The sequence below is a fragment of the Hyaena hyaena genome, unplaced genomic scaffold (assembly GCF_003009895.1).
Source record: "Hyaena hyaena isolate Hyena2069 unplaced genomic scaffold, ASM300989v1 scaffold_323, whole genome shotgun sequence".
Lineage (NCBI taxonomy): Eukaryota > Metazoa > Chordata > Mammalia > Carnivora > Hyaenidae > Hyaena > Hyaena hyaena.
Genome location: NW_024080956.1, coordinates 1,348,524 through 1,366,406, shown reverse-complemented (window position 1 = coordinate 1,366,406; position 17,883 = coordinate 1,348,524). Strand labels below are relative to the sequence as shown.

Here is a 17,883-nt window from a genome sequence, read left to right as displayed (position 1 = left end):
AATTTGTGAGATACCCCTAAATTGTGATTATCCATGCTGAGTAGGGATTTTGGCAAGACCAAATCTCTGATTCTCTTACCTGTTCCTTTTTTCTTTTGTTGTGGAGAAGCTCTTAAGACAGTTTTCAAGTGTTTTTCAGGGGAATTCATCCCTGTGTAGCATTAGAATCAGGGTGTCCATGGGAGGAGTTGAGTTCGGGATCTTTCTACACCACCATCTTGAGCCATTCCTCCATTCACTCAATACTTATTGTGCATTTATGATAGAGGACTTTCTCTTGTCTTCCAATCTTCTCTTACAATGCTTGTATTTTACTTCCTTGAACATACAGAATGTATTCTAATAGTTATTTTAACAGTATTTTCTCCTAATTTGATCATCTGTGTCACTTAAGAATCTTTTTAATTGATTGAATTTTCTCTTTGTTATGTGTCATATTTTCCCAGTTATATACTATTCTGGTAATTTTTGATTGGGTTCAAGTATTAAGGATTTTATGTTTTGGAGTGCTGGTTGTTTTTATATTCTCTTACTTTATTTTTAGATATGGTAAGTAACTTGGGAACATTTTGATGTTTTGAGGATTGCTTTTAGGCTCTTTTAGTGGATCCAGAGCAACTTCAGCCTAAGATTAACGTGGTTCCATTAATGAGGCAATATTCTTCTAAAGGGGTGACAGAGTGTCCTGAAATTTAGGAAGTTTTTCTACTCTGGATGGTTGGGATGCAAATTATTCCTGGTTCTGAAATTATTGTCTTTTATCTTTACCAATGGTACTTTTCCTATCCACAGAAAGTCTTCCTGGCATGCAATCACTGATCAGTAGTCAGTTAAAGATTGGTTGAGGACACATTGCAGGTCTCTCTACTGTCTTTATTGTGTAGCTCTTTTTTCTTACATTCACTGATCCACATGTTCTAGCTACTTTAACCACTTCCAACTGAGAACTCTCCCTATTTTGTTGGGGTTGTCCCTCTATGAGGTGCAGCCTAGAAACCCTCTTCAGGTAGAAGGCTATGATGGTCTTCTGAGGCCACTGTCTTGAGCTACTTGTTGATAAGTGTCTGGAAACTGTTATTTAATCTGTGTCTAATGTTGTTTGCTGTTTACAGTGGAAGGGTATGATCTCCTGCTACTCCACTGCAGTTGAAAGTGGAATTATTCTCCTTTTATCATTTCTACTAATTCCTTGATTATCATACCTATTTTTTTTGCCTAGAAAAGCGGTACTTAGAAAAGTGGTTTGAGTTTCAGAATATGAGCTTAGAGAATTCTTTTGAGAGTCTTTTGCAAACATGGCATTCTCTAGAAGTAGACTTATAGAGTTATAGAAATAGAGCTATAGAGTTATATAAATAACAACTATATTCTATATCACAAGCTTGTTAGGAGAGAGGCATTAAGAAACCATTACTTTCTCACGCATTTGTGTACTTTTAAGCACTTAGCACAATATTTCACATGAGGTAGAGAAATAACTCATTTTATCAGAAATAACACTAGAATTTAGTTAGCCTGTTGCTTATATACCTGTGTAATCCTAGGTTTCTTCATCTGTGAATTAAGAGGTGGGAAAATTATACTTAAAATTTTTGTTCTCTAATCTGTGAATGAGGGTGGGAGGGAAAACAGACATCTATGAGCTAATTGTGAGCTTTTAACCAGATGGAATTTATAGGGAAAGTGTCTTACAAACCACAATTTGTTTAAACCTCTCTGCATTATTATTGTTGTTGTTGTTATTGTTATACAAATTAATATTGTCTATTGGATGGTATAGGAAATATATTGAATCATTAATTACTATGAGGCTCTATATATTATATTCTAGACAAAAATGTTAAAATATCATTTTTGTTATGTTTTAGATTCATAAACATACAAAAATATATAAAAATACAGATATATATATACTAATGCTTATACTATACTAATAGTATTATATTAATATAATATTTAATATACTAATACTTAAAATACCTTGCTATAAGTATTTTACAAATCTTACTTTTGCACCTCAATCTTCTTATGACATTTTTTCACATTTCATGTTATCTTTAGAGATGTCAATAGACTGGAAAAAACAGACGCTTGAGTAATAGAAAGATAAGTATTATATTGAGATATGTTCCATAGCTTTCTGGAAAGTGAAACCAGGATTCACTGGAATGACCATTTAGTGTATTGAAGCAGTGTTCTCTCATTCTAGGAATTTTTTTTAATAATTTTTCAGAGATTTTTTAAAATTTACATGTCTGTGGATAGATACACCATTCTCTAAGGATAAATCCTAAACATTTTATATCTGTGGGCCTTACAGTCAATTCAGTCATTCAAAATACCATTACATGAAAAATATAGAAGGAAAACTAAAGAAATACAAACAGAAGAGGAAGAGTAAGTGAGGAGAATAAATTAGAATGGAAGGGACTATACATTATGAGAAGGTGTCACACATGTTAAGGGGAATTAAGTTTTAAGTATATTCAAAATATTTTTTACTGTAGGTATTGTAGAAAAAAATTGAAAAACATTGTTTTAAGAGACAACAAAACCTAGAATTGGAGGAGTGTGAAGACTATTTCAATTCAGTAAGAACTTGGAAAATATTGAAAATTATTGATATTGAACAGGGAACATATTTAAGAAAAGTGATTTCTTCTCATTCATGAATTAAATAATCATATTCAGCATAATTCCTCTAATGGCACTTGCAAATAATTGTTTCATCTTACTCCTTTGTTTGTAATACTTATTTGCAATATAAATTGGTAATGTATTTAAATTGCATTTACTTTGAAACTTCTTCAAAGGATATTTCTATAGAAATGATCTTAAATGTTTCCTAGGGACTGAGTAAATAGATGTGTGTTGATTCACGAAACTAAAAAGTATATCTGAAATTAAGATCAGCAAAACAAAATTTTTTCCTAATAAAGTAAAAATTGAACCAATGTGCTTTTTTGTCTAAAATGAGTGTTAAGATTTCAGCATAGCTCCAAAGTTATTCTCGTCTCTAAATTCAAAGCAGTTTTCAAGCTTAATTTTAATGCCCAGTAATTGTGTTTTTCCTGAGCTATTAAAAGTATACTTGTGATTGGAATATAACCTTGTTTATCAATAGCCATGAAGTGATTAATAATGAGTGATCAAAAATTGAATACAGTCTCCTTCTGAGTTATGAAGTCAGATTCATGAAGATCAACCTCTGTTTTCTTCTTTAGGAATGGCAAGTTCATTGAAGAAAACGAAAAATACATATTGAAAGGAAGCAATACAGAACTCACTGTCAGGAACATAATTAATAGTGATGGGGGTCCTTATATCTGCAGGGCCACAAATAAAGCAGGAGAAGATGAAAAACAGGCATTCCTGCAGGTCTTTGGTAAGTATTATAGCATAGTGGTTAAAATTATGATGGCTAGAGGGAGGTCTGAATCAAATTCTACTCTGTCATTTATACATCACTAACTTTCCAAAAGTAAATGTGATTTCTCATCTGAAATATATATTAACATTGCAGTTACCAAATAGAATCATTTTAAGAATTACATGAAATGATGTATGTATATTCTTTCAAAATATTGACTGACTCATCACAGAAGATGGAAGAAAATTTATTTAAATTACACATACTGGGACCCTTACAATTTATATATAATATTGGTTGGTCTTCATAAACCTTTAAATGACACATGTTCAGATTAGTTTTACTTTTATTATACTTCAAAACCATACTTCTATAAAGCTATAATTAGAACATGTTGATATGTAACTATAAATAAATACTACTTTTTCATTTTTATTAAACGAAATATTAATACCTTTTATATTTACCAAGAGCCATATTACCTTCTTTGAGGAAGTTACAAAAAGTAGATTAACTAGTAAGGGTTATTAAATTATTATTATTGATTTAGCTTCCATTAAGCTGATAAGAAGAAAAGCATTTTTTCTAGTGTATTTAGAATATACCACTGTCTTTCAAAAGCATAATACTAAAAATTAAATGCACTAATAATATTTAATATGTTTTCTCCTTTTTTCAAAGCACTGTTATCAAAACTCTTTCACAACAAAGAGCAAGGCAAGGAAAAAGGGAAATTCTTTAGGAGTAAGAAGGACCATGGTTCATGCAGAGGAAAAAGGAAATAAACTTAAAGCTGTTAGAAATTATAGGAAGCCTATATCTTGTTCTAACACTATTCCTTACAAGATTGTTCTCTTTAAAACCTACACTAAATGAATATGACTCAGCGTAAAAATAAATTAATTAATTACAAATGATAGTTTCTGAGATAATTCCAAAGGGTAGATAATCTTAACTTGCATCAAAGCACTTTTATGAAATATTAGTTACTTGTTTTTATTAGGGTGGCAGTAAGCGAGAACAAAGAGATAAATAAAAGAACATTTTTAATACTTTCATTTTTTTAAATAGAAAATACTGCATGATATGCTACATTGCTGTTATAATCACTTTTGTATAGTAACACTGAACAAATTTGTGTTGTGTTTGACACAAAATCAAGTATATGGAGTAAAAACCAACCTAAATCCATTAAAGTCAATGGAGTAAACACTGAGTTAGTAAAAATTATATATGGTATATTTCCGATAGTTGGAATCTAATTTTCTAAGATTAAAAACAACTTATTTATAGTCCATGATTAATTCCATTTAAAGATTAAATAAACTGTTACTTTTTCTGAATTAACAAATGTTAGGTTTTATCTTTTTTATGTTCTACCAAAATATAAGAATAAACTCTTCTTTACAATCATAAAACTCTGTGCTATCATGTAAATTTGTGGATGGACGTAGTTTTTAATATAAAAATAATTCTCATTATTGAAGTCATAATTACAAAGAAATGATTAGCTACAGTGCTTAAAATATTGTTAAAATAAACTGAGGTAAATATAAATCAATTGGAATATCAGAAAATAACATGTATATATACTTACTTCATAAATCTTTTAAATATTGTGCATAAATATACTTTATACATATTCAGGATACAATCATCATTTCCCTTCTTTGGCAAGATAATTTTTAGAGCTTAAGAGTTAATCACTAAATAAGCTGATGTCACACATAAATACACACACACTCAGAAACATGGGTACCATGTGGCTTTAAAAAAGAAAGTTTTAATTTTATAGCTTTAAGAGAAGAAAAAATAATTAAGTGTCTTTTAAATTGCAACATTTTGACAGGAATTATAATTTGTATGCTGATTTCTAAGCCACTTCAAACTATTTTTATGATAACGGATGAGAATTATTTTCTAAAGTTTTACTCCTGTGTATTCAACTGTCTCTTGGCACTCCTTTAAAGCAAAGCATGCTGGTAGAACTGCTGCAAAGTTGATAATTGTGTAATGTATTAATGTGGACTTACATGCCCACCATGGCTTTTAAGTCTGAATGGTACTATTCTCCTCCCATACAGATTGAGTAATGTATACATTCTTTACAGTACAGCCTCACATAATACAGCTTAAAAATGAGACTACGTATGAGAATGGTCAAATCACACTTACATGTGAAGCCGAAGGGGAGCCCATTCCAGAAATCACTTGGAAAAGAGCAGTAGATGGCATCACGTTTTCTGAAGGCGATAAGGTAACAGGAACTTGATATATAGTGATTTTCAATACGATTGTATTTTCAGAGTTTTGCCTATTAGTAAATCTCATCTGGGACTCCAGCTTTCCAAGTAAATTGTAGGAGTATAAAAGATTGCTTAATTTTTAAAAGAGTAACTCTACGAGTCATTCTAAAAATAAGGTCAGAGGAGAAAAAAGTGAAAGTATGATATTTAAAGATGTTTTTCATTAAGCCACAAAATATTCTTAAATGTTGATATTCTTAAATTTGCTTACATGGAGTTTTGGCATACTTTGTATCTGTAAACTTTCTTATTGCAATTTTAACATTCCGCCTCCAGTACCCAATGTTGTGAAAATGAAAGTCATTCATATTCACCAGATTCTGGCTGTTATTAACACTTTACTCTTTAGAATTATCTTTGCGTAGTAGATTAGGTTTCTGCTTTCATATAATTTAGAATCTAAGAAAGAGAAGTAAGTGCAGCACAGCATTCTGGCAATTGTCATCCCCATGTAAATAGTAACCTGTCACCAGAATGCATTCAAGTTACTAAGAAACTAATTAATAGATTTTCATTATTATTTTTCATAATTCTCATATAAAACTGCAAAATATAGAAGAAAGTGAAACAGAAAGAAAAGATAGTGAATTAATGATGGGATGGGATTGACATTTCACACACCTAAAAGAGGGTAATATTAAGCTTAGATCTCTTTTCTCAATATTGAAGAGAAACTCCTTTAACCTTTCATTAATTTAAATCAAGTTCTGCAAAACAGCCGCTTCTAAACTATAAGTGCATTTGACTCACCAACCTTGGTAGCAGAAAAATTTGAAACCACCTTATTTGAAACATACTTTCTGTCCCTCCAACTCATTATGTAATTTTTAACATGCTAACTCCATAAATTGACAAAACAGCAATCTCCTTATTTATTTACTCCTTATTCTTTGCAAGAATTATATTCATATATATGATATGTATACATGTATATATCATACTTCTTTACCTCGTTTTATCCTCATGATGGCATTTTTAAGTTTATTTATTTATTTTGAGAGAGAGAGAGAGAGACCACATCCACAAGCAGGGTAGAAGTAGAGTGAGAGAGAGAGACTCCCAAGCAGGCTCTGCACTGTCAGCGTGGAGTCCACTGCAGGGCTCTAACCATGAACCCCGAGATCACGACCTGAGCTGAGACCAAGAGTATGACCCCTGACTAACCGAGCTACCCAGACATCCCAAATGATGGCATTTTTAAGACATTACATCATTTTTGGTAATAATTATACTATTTTGATTTAATTATTTTGTATGTATACAAATTGAAAATGAAATCTATAAAATATCTTCTGACAATCCAGTGAAATGATATAGAGTTTGCTTTAAAATTTTCTTAACAGGAAGTCAGATATTATTATGGCACAGTTGTCAAATCTTAAAGGAGTTATATTTCAGATATACAAAACTCTAGGTAATTGTTTTTCTGTCTATGTAGTATGTTACTTGAGACAAGATCACTCTCAAGAATAATGATTTTCATATCTATAAACTCTTATTAATTACACCTTCATATTCCTAACTCATGTTTTCATTATTTTCCTGTCTAAATATTCCTAAGAGCTCGCATCTTAAAGATAGTATTACTCTTCATTTAATAGATGTTTCATTATGTGTATAGCAAAAATGAGAGATATATTACATTCATTTATTTTATTAATGAAAAGTTAGAAAGTAACCAGAAGGCTGTGATATTTTATTTTATACTCTCAGCCCACCCAAAACTATATACAGAAATTTCTTCTCTAGTAGGTATGAAGAATAATCAGCTATTTTTGTTTGAAAAGAACTTTACCTGTTAAACTAATCATCTTTTAGAAAATTATTTGGTTTATTTGCTATAAAACAATTATAGAAACCCATATGAGCTTTGTTTTTCCAAATGCAATTTTTTCCAGTGAGTAAAAAAATTAAGGTTAATCACTTTTTATCATGACATTTCTCGAAAATTATTTTAATGTTCCTGTCTTATTTTCTGGGTGGTAAGTCTTTCTCCTATCATTGCGAGTTTCTTGAACAACCAAAATTCAAAAACTGAATGGTTGAGTTGAACTTTAAAGTAAGACATATCTAATTTGATTTTCAGCTCTGCCATTTGGCAATATTATTTGAACTCTTTTTTTTTAATGTTTATTTTTGAGAAAGACAAACAGAACTCAAGTGGGGGTGGGACAGAGAGAGAAGGAGACACAGAATCTGAAGTAGGCTCCAGGCTCTGAGTTGAGCTGTCAGCACAGAGCCCAATGTGGGGCTCAACCCCATGAACCACGAGATCGTGACCTGAGCTGAAGTCAGACTCTTAACCAACTTAACAATGGTGCCCCGAATTTGAACTCTTATTGATATGAGTTTCATCAACTTTAAAATGTGGATAATGCTTATTTCCCTTAAAGGTGTAAGAAACATGAGGAGTATATCAAACTCTATATTTTGTAAATATTCAATAAACTTTATTTTTTGTTACATTACTTTGTTATATTACATAATTTTCAAGCATACTTTATCTTGTTTCTGTTATTCTAAATAAACTCTAGGTTTTTAAAAAATTTTTTAAATATTGATTTATTTATTTTATTTATTTTTTGGGAGGGAGAGTGAGACAGCGTGAGCAGGGGAGGGGCAAAGAGAGAGGGAGACACAGAATCTGAAGCAGACTCCAGGCTCTGAGATGTCGTCACAGAGTCCAACATGGGGCTAGAACTCATGAACTTCAGGATCATGACGTGAGCCAAAGTCAGACACCTAACAGACTAAGCCACCCAGGCGGCCCTAAACGCTAGTTTTTTTTTTGTTTGTTTGTTTTTTTCCTAAACTCTAGTTTTTAATAGACTATGTAAAGTCTGGTAACTTAGGCTTAATTACTATCATGGAGTATGTTCAGATCATAGCTCTTTTGTCATGGAAAGTATGAGATTGTATTTACCATAAGAATCACTGGAGAGCCTTTAAAGTGCACTTTCTAGAATCCCAGTCATCAAGACTGATTTAGTATGTCTAACACAAGACCTAGAAGTGCATATTAAAAAATTCATAAGGTTGGTATCATATGGATTGACTTCAGGCCATACTCTGGAAGACAATTTTCTAAGTCAAATGAAATTTAACAACTAATCCTTTTGCCAGAAAAATGCTCTTAACAGATTATTTGGTGCCTGATTGGAGCTTGGGAAATATTGAACAAAACAAATCAAAACTTCCCATCATGCATACGCTATCAAAGTTTTGATGAAACTGCTAATTGTGTAGGTCATAGAGAGTGAAATAGCATCAATATAATATGGCTCATACTAATAACTTCATCCTAAAATATAACAATGCATTTAGCAAATATATTCATCCAAGTAGATTTACAAGGCACGGGGTTTCAATTAATAGTATCCCCTTTCCTTGCCTAAATTCTCAATCACCAGATAAGACAAAAGAAATCAATTGGGATAAAATAACATGTGACTTAAATCTGCAGGTAAGTGAATGCTTTTATACTGAACTATAGAATTAGACTTAACCAATACAGTCTAGGTAGCATTAGACCTTGTAGCCTCCACTGTGGGCTACACTGAGGGCTCACTGCTAAGGTTACCGTCATGGCAGAGAGCAAGGGAGAACCTGGGGTCTCAACAGGAAGGTCCTTTCTAAAAATAAAAAAGAGTAGCTAGGAAAAGCATATTCAGTATGATGTGCCCCTAGTTAACAATCAAACATCTGCCTGGTTCTCATGGGAAAGATTTATTAAGGATTTGCAAAGTCTAGGACTGGTATGTTAGCAGACCCACTTCCCAGGGAATAAATGTTAGGAGTCCATGAGAAGTGTTCACTACCCAGCAAATATTATGTTAATAGCATCTTAATAAACACTGTATATATAATGTCTCAATTTATGTTCTGGTAGCCTTACTACATAATAAATGACCCCAGAACATAGTAGCACAAAACAACCATTTTCTTTTGCTCATGATTTTGTGGACCACGAATTTGAGGAGGCTCAGATAAGTGGGTATCACAAGGCATCTCGAATATGCTCACATGTAGATGCTTTCTGTAGGTATAGATTTGTAGTATGATTGAACTATACATATTAACATACCATAAAATATCCTTGCATAATATTGTCCTTCAGAAATGACAACAAAAATGATGGTGCTTAAACACAGAGCTCTCTCTCTCTCTTTTAATGTTTTATTTATTTCTAGAGAGAAAGAGAGAGAGGCAGTGTGAGCAGGAGAGGGTCAGAAAGAGAGGGAGATACAGATACCAAGGCAGGCTACAGGCTCTGAGCTGGCTGTCAGCACGGAGCCCAACGTGGGGCTCAAACCCGCGAACCATGAGATCATGGCCAGAGCTGAATGCTTAACCGACTGAGCCACGAAGGCGCCCCTGCACAGAGCTCTCTTAAACTCATGACTATCTCACCCTAATTCACTTTAATGCATTTTATCTACCTTTAAAATAATATACGTAATTTTGAAAACCTTAGGAAATTTCAAAAGCATGTGTAATGTGTAAGAAAAAGAGTATCCACTTGCTTTAAAAATATTTTCTTCTTAGAGAAAGACAAATATCAATGACTTCACTCATATGAGGACTTTAAGATACAAAACAGATCAACATAAGGGAAATGAAGCAAAAATAATACAAAAACAGGGAGGGGGTCAAAAACATAAGATATCCTTAAATATGGAGAACAAGGGCTTATTGGAGGGGTTGTGGGAAAGGGGATTGGCTAAATGGGTAAGAGGCATTAAGGAATCTACTCTTGAAATCATTGTTGCACTATATGCTAACTAGGATGTAAAATTTAAAAATTAATAATAAAAAATTAAAAAATAAAACCAAAATTATTTTCTAATATTCATTGCTACTTCAAAATAATATTTTGTTCTTCATTTAAAAAAATTTAACGTTTTTATTTATTACTGAGAGACACAGAGAGACATAGTATGTGCATGGAGGGGGCAGAGAGAGAGGGAGACACATAATCTGAAGCAGGCTCCAGGCTCTGAGCGGTCAGCAGAGAGCCCGAAGCCGGGTTCAAACTCACAAACCGCGAGATCATGACCTGAGCTGAAGTTGGATGCTTAACCGACTGAGCCACCCAGGTGCCCCTGTTCTTCATTTTTAAAGAAATTTCAGTGTTCACTAACTTTTAGTCATCTGTTGACAATTTTGAAGCATTTTATTTGCATGCAACTTAGGTATTATTTATGATTTTCCATAAAATGTTGATTTACCAGGGTTATCCAGAAATTCATTAAACTGACAGCTTATAATTAGCAGATTATTCTGTAGTCATCTTAAGATATATTTGTTTATAAAAATCAGAAATCCCTAGCTCTTCATTTAATAGATGCTGTATACAAAATTTTAATAATATTTGAGTGTATATGATAAAGTTTAATCCAAAACCAAAGTTATCATTGTGGAATATAAAACAGCCATGAATTAAAAGTTGTAAATTGCTTTGCAATTTACAAACTATACAATCTAACTTTTATATTAAAATCTTTATTTTTATTTATTTTTAAAGTTTATTTGAGAGAGAGAGAGAGAGAGAGCGCACGAGCGAGCAGCTGGTAGACAGAAAGGAAGAGAGAGAATTTCAGGCAGGCTCCACACTGTCAGCACTGAGCCCAGTGCAGGGTTCAAACTCAAAAACCATGAGATCATAATAGGAGCCAAAGTCAAGAGTCAGGCACTTAACTGACTGAGCCACCTAGGTGCTGCTAAAATCTTTATTTTTAAAATGAAACCATGCTTCTTTCAGAGAGTTGAACTAGGGATTATGTAAGATTTTATATGTCAGCAGTGTTTTCACATAGTCCCTGGCATTAACATCTGACATCTATTTTAAATGTTTCTTTAGATCATTCCTTATTATCATTCTTATTAATCAATACATGTTAATATATGTAAGATTATATAGCTTGATGATTTAAAAAAAACTTAATGTTTATTTTTGAGAGAGAGCTTACCCGTGTGTGCGAGTGAGGGAAGGGCAGAGGGCGGGAGACACAGAATCTGAAGTAGACTCCAGGCTCTGAACTCTCAGCACAGAGACTGACACAGGGCTCAAACTCACAAATCGTGAGGTCATGACCTGAGTTGAAGTCGGATGCTTAACTGACTGAGCCACCCAGATGCCCCACACCCAGAATTTGTATGGGAAGTCATATAAAATGTCACTCCTCAAAGTTAAATCCTAATATTGTCCCTTTGGTGTCATTCACTATATTACTTCTTATATCTAACCTCAGTCTTTGCATGTCTAAATCAGGATAATAAGACATACCTGGAAAATATTTCTACAGATAGAATGAGAGTTCACATAACAATAACCCAGATACAAATCAAACATTTTAAAAGCATTTTTTTCTCTCATCTGGAGGTATCTGGTCTTCAGATATTTTGTGCATGAGAAAATGATTATGTTAATTCCCTATTAATGACTGCTGTCACAAATAAAAAATTGTGTGAGCGTGGTCATATGTGCCACATGAATAACACAAGAACAGTAGAATGGTGTCATAGTTGTTATAGATTGTGCTTCTATGACATAGCAATATGTAGAAATTTATTATAGGGCCCCTGAATGGCTCAGTCAGTTAAACATCTGACTCTTGATTTCGGCTCAGTTTATTATCCCAGGGTTGTGGGATGGAACCCCGCATTGAGCTCCGAGCTTAACATGGAGCCTGCTTAAGATTTTCTCTCTCTTTCCCTCTGCCCCTCTCTCCTACTCATGTTCTCTCACACTAAATATAATAAATAAATAAATAAATAATCTCTAGCAATGTTAATTTAATGGCTCAGACATGAGTTTGTCTTAAAACACTAAATTCCAGATCTTGTAACTATACATCACATTCCTCTTGTAAGTTGAAAATGTCCAGAATCTGCATTTCAGTTTCACTTAATCACAGTATGTTTGATGTCAACTCTTATCTCTGCATGGAATTACAGATGAGGGCTCTAACTTCCTATCTTGGATGAGGGTAGATTTTTATGCTAAAGAAAGGCTGGTCTTTCTTCTTGAGAGGCACAAAATCAGGACCAGAAATATCAGAGATTTCTTTGCACTCTCAGGTCTATCTTCTCCCCTACCCCCCAATTTTCTTCTCTAGGATGTGATTCATTTTTTAAAAAATTTTTAATAGTTTATTTATTTTTGAGACGAAAGTGACAGAACATGAGCGGGGGAGGGGCAGAGAGAGAGGCTGACACAGAATCTGAAACAGGCTGCAGGCTCTGAGCTGCCAGCACATAACCCGATGGGGGGCTCGAACCCAGGAACCGCGAGATCATGACCTGAGCCGAAGTCGGATGCTTAACCGACTGAACCACTCAGGCTCCCCAAGAAGTGATTCATTTTTGCCTTCTTTTGGGCCCATGTAGAATTCCTACATTACATAGTAATAAATATTGACTCTAAATAGACTCACATTGTAAGAAAGAATAAACAGGTCATTAAATAGGAAGACAAAAATGCTACATGCCACAAAGCAAGATTACTTAACAGTGCCTTGTCCATAAATTTTTAAAACATGATTTCAGATTCATAGGATAAACCTGGTGCCTTTTAAAGATTTTAAAGTAAAATATTGTTACTTGTTGTGTTAAGACTAAATGGAAGTAAAAAGATCTACAGGGAGTGATTTTGACTTCTAGAATTCTTACAAAATGGTAAACATAACAGCATGCAATCCCATCTATATGAATAGAATGTTTTATATAATAATTATGAAGTGCTTTTAATACTGTCTGGGAGATGACATCTCACATGTGCCACTTATCTGCTCTTTAAGATACAGAATCTATAATTATTTTATTCCAGTTAAACTTGTCCTACATAGTAAATTATAGGCCTTCCTCTACTAGAAATTAATCCCACCCTACACTGAATAAAAATGATTTGAAATGTATAGCAATAAGTTACAACTGTCTTAAGCAGAATCTCTCAAACTTTAGTCTTTTGGCAGTGAACTTTTCTCTTTTCTATATGCATGTGTTGCCTGTTATACTCTTAGACATTTAATTTTTCTCTAAATTAAATTAGTTTTTCGTTTTTTCTAATCATAACCAAAAATATCTGTGGAATCAAAAGCATGATTATACACTACTTATATAATTTTTAAAAATTTTCATGTTTTATTTTTTTGAGAGAGAGTGAGACAGCTTGAGCAGGGGAGGGTCAGAGAGAGACAGAGACACAGAATCTGAAACAGGCTCCAGGCTCTGAGCTGGCTGTCAGCACAGAGCCCGACTCGGGCTGGAACCCACCAACCGTGAGATCATGACCTGAGCTGAAGCCGGCCGCTCAACCGACTGAGCCACCCAGGCACCCCGTACACTACTAATCTTTTTAAATATCATTAAAATAAATATAAAACTATAAAATAAAAATTATTGGGGTGCCTGGATATCTCAGTCGGTTAATTGTCCACTCTTGGTTTCCACTGAGGTCATGATCTCGTGGTTCGTTAGTTCGAGTCCCACATAGGGTTCTGCACTGACAGCGTGGAGCCTGTTTGGGATTCTCTTTATCCCCACCCCTCTCTTTCTACCCCTCCCGCACTCTCAGAATAAATAAACTTTAAAAACTTTAAATAAAATAAACTTTGTTTTTCAAAGTCATACTAAACTTAGCATGTGTACCATCATTGGTACACATAACACACTTTTAAATACCGCTTTTGTGTCAAACATACTTTGAATTAACATGATGCCAAGTTTAGTTACGAAATTTTGAGGAGTGGAGCACATTCAAACATATTCTTCCCCGGACAGAACCCATTCTCCATCGTCTTACTGTTGGATCCAAGCACTTCCCTCCAGTAAATAAATATGCTTCATTATTAAGCAATGGCTAAAGAATTTACAAATCATAGTAACGGAAACTCAATTAGTTTCAGTCTTTAACACCAAGAGGTCCTTTCAAAATGATGCAAATAAACCCACTAAGTAAAGCGGAGTGATTAACCTCAAAATGATTTCTTCCTCTTTTTGCTAAAGTAAAATATGAAAGTCTAGTCTTATTCTGAGTCTAGATCAGTTCAAAACTTTGTTATTAACATAATAGGATTTTCTGTTCTTTTACATTCATTTTGAAAACTGTATTTTTCTGTGTCAAAGAAAGCAACCTAACTGACTTTAAGTCCATATTGCTTTTTGTTACTTCAAAGAGATGTATTTAAACTGGAACTTAAGATTAAAAAAATACTAAACATGAATAGTTTAACATTTAGTTTTGTACTTACATACAAAAGTCATTTTTGCACCAAAATGTTCCTTTCTATTTTAATAGTATAGAAATGGAGCAATTTTCTCCATGAATTTAGGCACTCTGCTCTGGTTGATACTTAAAATGCTCTTGCAGACTAAAATACCAGGTCAAAGGGATTTCTGGCAATAATAAAGATAGGCAGTTTTTTTTATGCAACTCTTTGAACAAAATAGGACACTGCAAATGTTATAGCAGTTTAAATATCTCAGCATGTATTTACTATTACATGACTGCATTCATTAGTATATTATTATTTTATGCTTTAGGATATTATTTTTTATTGTTTATGTACAGCTCTGGACCTAAGGACATTTTCTGTTTTTAAAAAATGATTTATTTAAATCCCTTTTAATGAATGGCAGAAGGTAATGAAGTGAATGTTTCACAACCCGTGACAACCTCCACTAAAAATTCTTAGATCTTTTATATATAAAAACGTGAAGATTACATTAACCTTTTCTGTGTTTCTCTTCTTTTTTAACTCTAAAGCAAATAAGGCCACTTGAAAGATAAATTGCAGAAAATGTAAGCAATAAAATAATCTTTAAAATGAAAGGATTTTATATGACTAATGTTTTTTTGTCACATGCTTAAATTCATTTAACAACTATCAACCAATACTACTGTTTGCATGAACTATGTTTGTTTGCGTGAACTATGCTAGGCACAAAGAATGCAGCAGTGAAAAGAAGTTTCCTGCTTTATGATGCATATAATTTAGAAGGGGAGATGGAATCAAAGCATATTTAAAATCCACAATCTTTTCCTTATGAATATGCAATTTTGAATTATGCAATTTTCACATCCAAAATATCAACTTGGAGTATGTAAGTGAACTTTTACAAGGCTACAAGTACAGCTTTGGCGTATTTTTTGCGCTATCACAGACCCAGATGGACTTGTTCCTCTGACTGGCCTCTATGTTCATGCATGTTGGAAAGTAGGTCTATTCTCATCAGAGCATCTCCACTTGCAGTACCTGGGTGGCTTAGTCAGTTAAGCATCTGACTCTTGATTTTGGCTCAGGTCATGATCTCATGGTTTGTGAGTTCAAACCGGATCTGCGCTGACAGTGTGGGGCCTGTTTAATATTCTCCCTCTCTCTCTGCCCACCCCTGCTTACATTCTCTCTGTCCCTCAAAAAACTAAGTAAATAAACTTAAAAAAATATCTGCACTCAATTTGCTCCAGGCTGATAAAAATTGCCTGGACCCCAATTTAAAAAACAAAAACAAAAAAATAATGGTATAATTGGCAGCACCTTTGTATTACAGGTAAAAATTTAAGATTTGCAACTCTCTTTAAATAGAAAGTATCAAAATGATGGGGTGCCTGGGTGGTTCAGTCAGTTAAGTATCTGACTTTGTCTCAGGTCATGATCTGGCAATTGGTGAGTCAAGCCCTGCTGGGGCTGTCTGCTGTCAGCCCACAGGCTGCGTCAGATTCTCTGGCCCCCCCCCCTCTCTGCCCCTCCCTCAACGTTTGGGATCTCTCTCTCTCTCTCAAAAATAAGTATTTAAAAAAGAAAAAAAATTGCCAAAATGAGATCAACAAATCCACAATTACTGCTTTAAAAAAGAGAGACCATAGAGTTTGAAATACCTACACTTTATTAAAAAAAAGCTCTCGTGAAATGAAAAACTAAAATATGATGGTGTATTTATAGCATCATCTAAGTATGAAGGATAGTATATATGTATCTTTTATATACCTTTTAAGTAGCTGTACATCTGGGAAAAAATTTTACGGCTGTATTTTTATTGCTTTTATGATGAATTTTATTTATAACTTTTTATCAAATCTAGGAAATGCATTTTGATATGTAATTATGGGCAATTCTTAATTGCCTGATTCAAAGACCAATCAAACAAAATAAATCAGAAACATAGGAACAGAGGTCAAAGTGAGAACAAACTAGCAAATACAGTCAATAAAGTATGTTACTCAATAATTGAAAGAGCAGTGATCATAATGTATTCAAATATTTTGAAGACCACTATACATAAAGTTGAACTAGCCATATTGCTTAATGTGGGTATTTGTATGACAAAAGAGTGGAAATTATAGAAACGGCATAGACTCTCCATGAATCAGGGGATACAGATAATAAAATTATTAAATTCCAAATGAGAGAATGCCCATTCTCTTGAATTAATAATGGATTAGTGGTATGTAGTGGTTATAACATTTATTCTTTTTGCAACTCCTAGATTTGCCATTTATCTGCTTTCTCATATCAGAGAAATTTCCATATTTTTCTGAGGTACATTGTTTATGCAGTAAGTCCCCATCAAGCTCTAAAATTTCTTAATTCTGTAAATCTCTTTAGCAACTCAGTAGATAATCACACATTTTTAATATACAGTTTCCATTCCAATGCTAAGCCCTCTTAAAATTATATACTAATTTTCAGTTCATAATTTTCAAATAACTTGGTATAGTGAGGCAGTGTGTTTGCAATTTCCTTTTTCTATATAGCTCTTCCTTAGAACTCAATTATGAGAAAAGTTAAGATTACTTTAGTAATATCTTTATATTGGGGGAAAAAGTCAATTTCTGATTGTAGAGAAGAATGTCAAAGAACAGACTCTGGCACCTGTAGATTTTAATGCCTGTTCCCCGACCCTCCCCCCGCCAACCCTTTGTAGAGATAATGGGCTTTTCTGAAGGATTTTGTATTTGAATGACATTTTTAAGGTCCTCCTAATGCATTTCTTCATACTAGTGCTCTGAGAGCAATATTATAGGTCCCTGCTGGGCAATAGGCAAAATGGATACTTCTATTCCCCATCTGATGTAGGTGGTAGAATATAATTAGGCAGGTTGAAAATCTTCCTGGATGCTTGTGAGCTTGCTGAGAGGAGGGTTTTCAATCATTTATAGCTTCCTGAAATTTCTTTTCCAGCCCACAGCTTGAATAACAATTATCA

At 33.4% G+C, this 17,883-nt stretch overlaps 1 protein-coding gene across 3 annotated transcripts in view; it reads left to right on the top strand.

Annotated features, from left to right (window-relative positions):
• NCAM2 (neural cell adhesion molecule 2) overlaps nt 1–17,883 on the top strand; it is a 505,403-nt gene that overhangs the window by 336,128 nt on the left and 151,392 nt on the right. For all 3 annotated transcript variants that reach the window (XM_039248946.1, XM_039248948.1, XM_039248947.1), the window contains 2 exons: nt 3,225–3,385; nt 5,482–5,627. In XM_039248946.1, the coding sequence (XP_039104877.1) occupies nt 3,225–3,385; nt 5,482–5,627 (307 nt within the window). The remainder of the gene's footprint in view (nt 1–3,224; nt 3,386–5,481; nt 5,628–17,883) is intronic.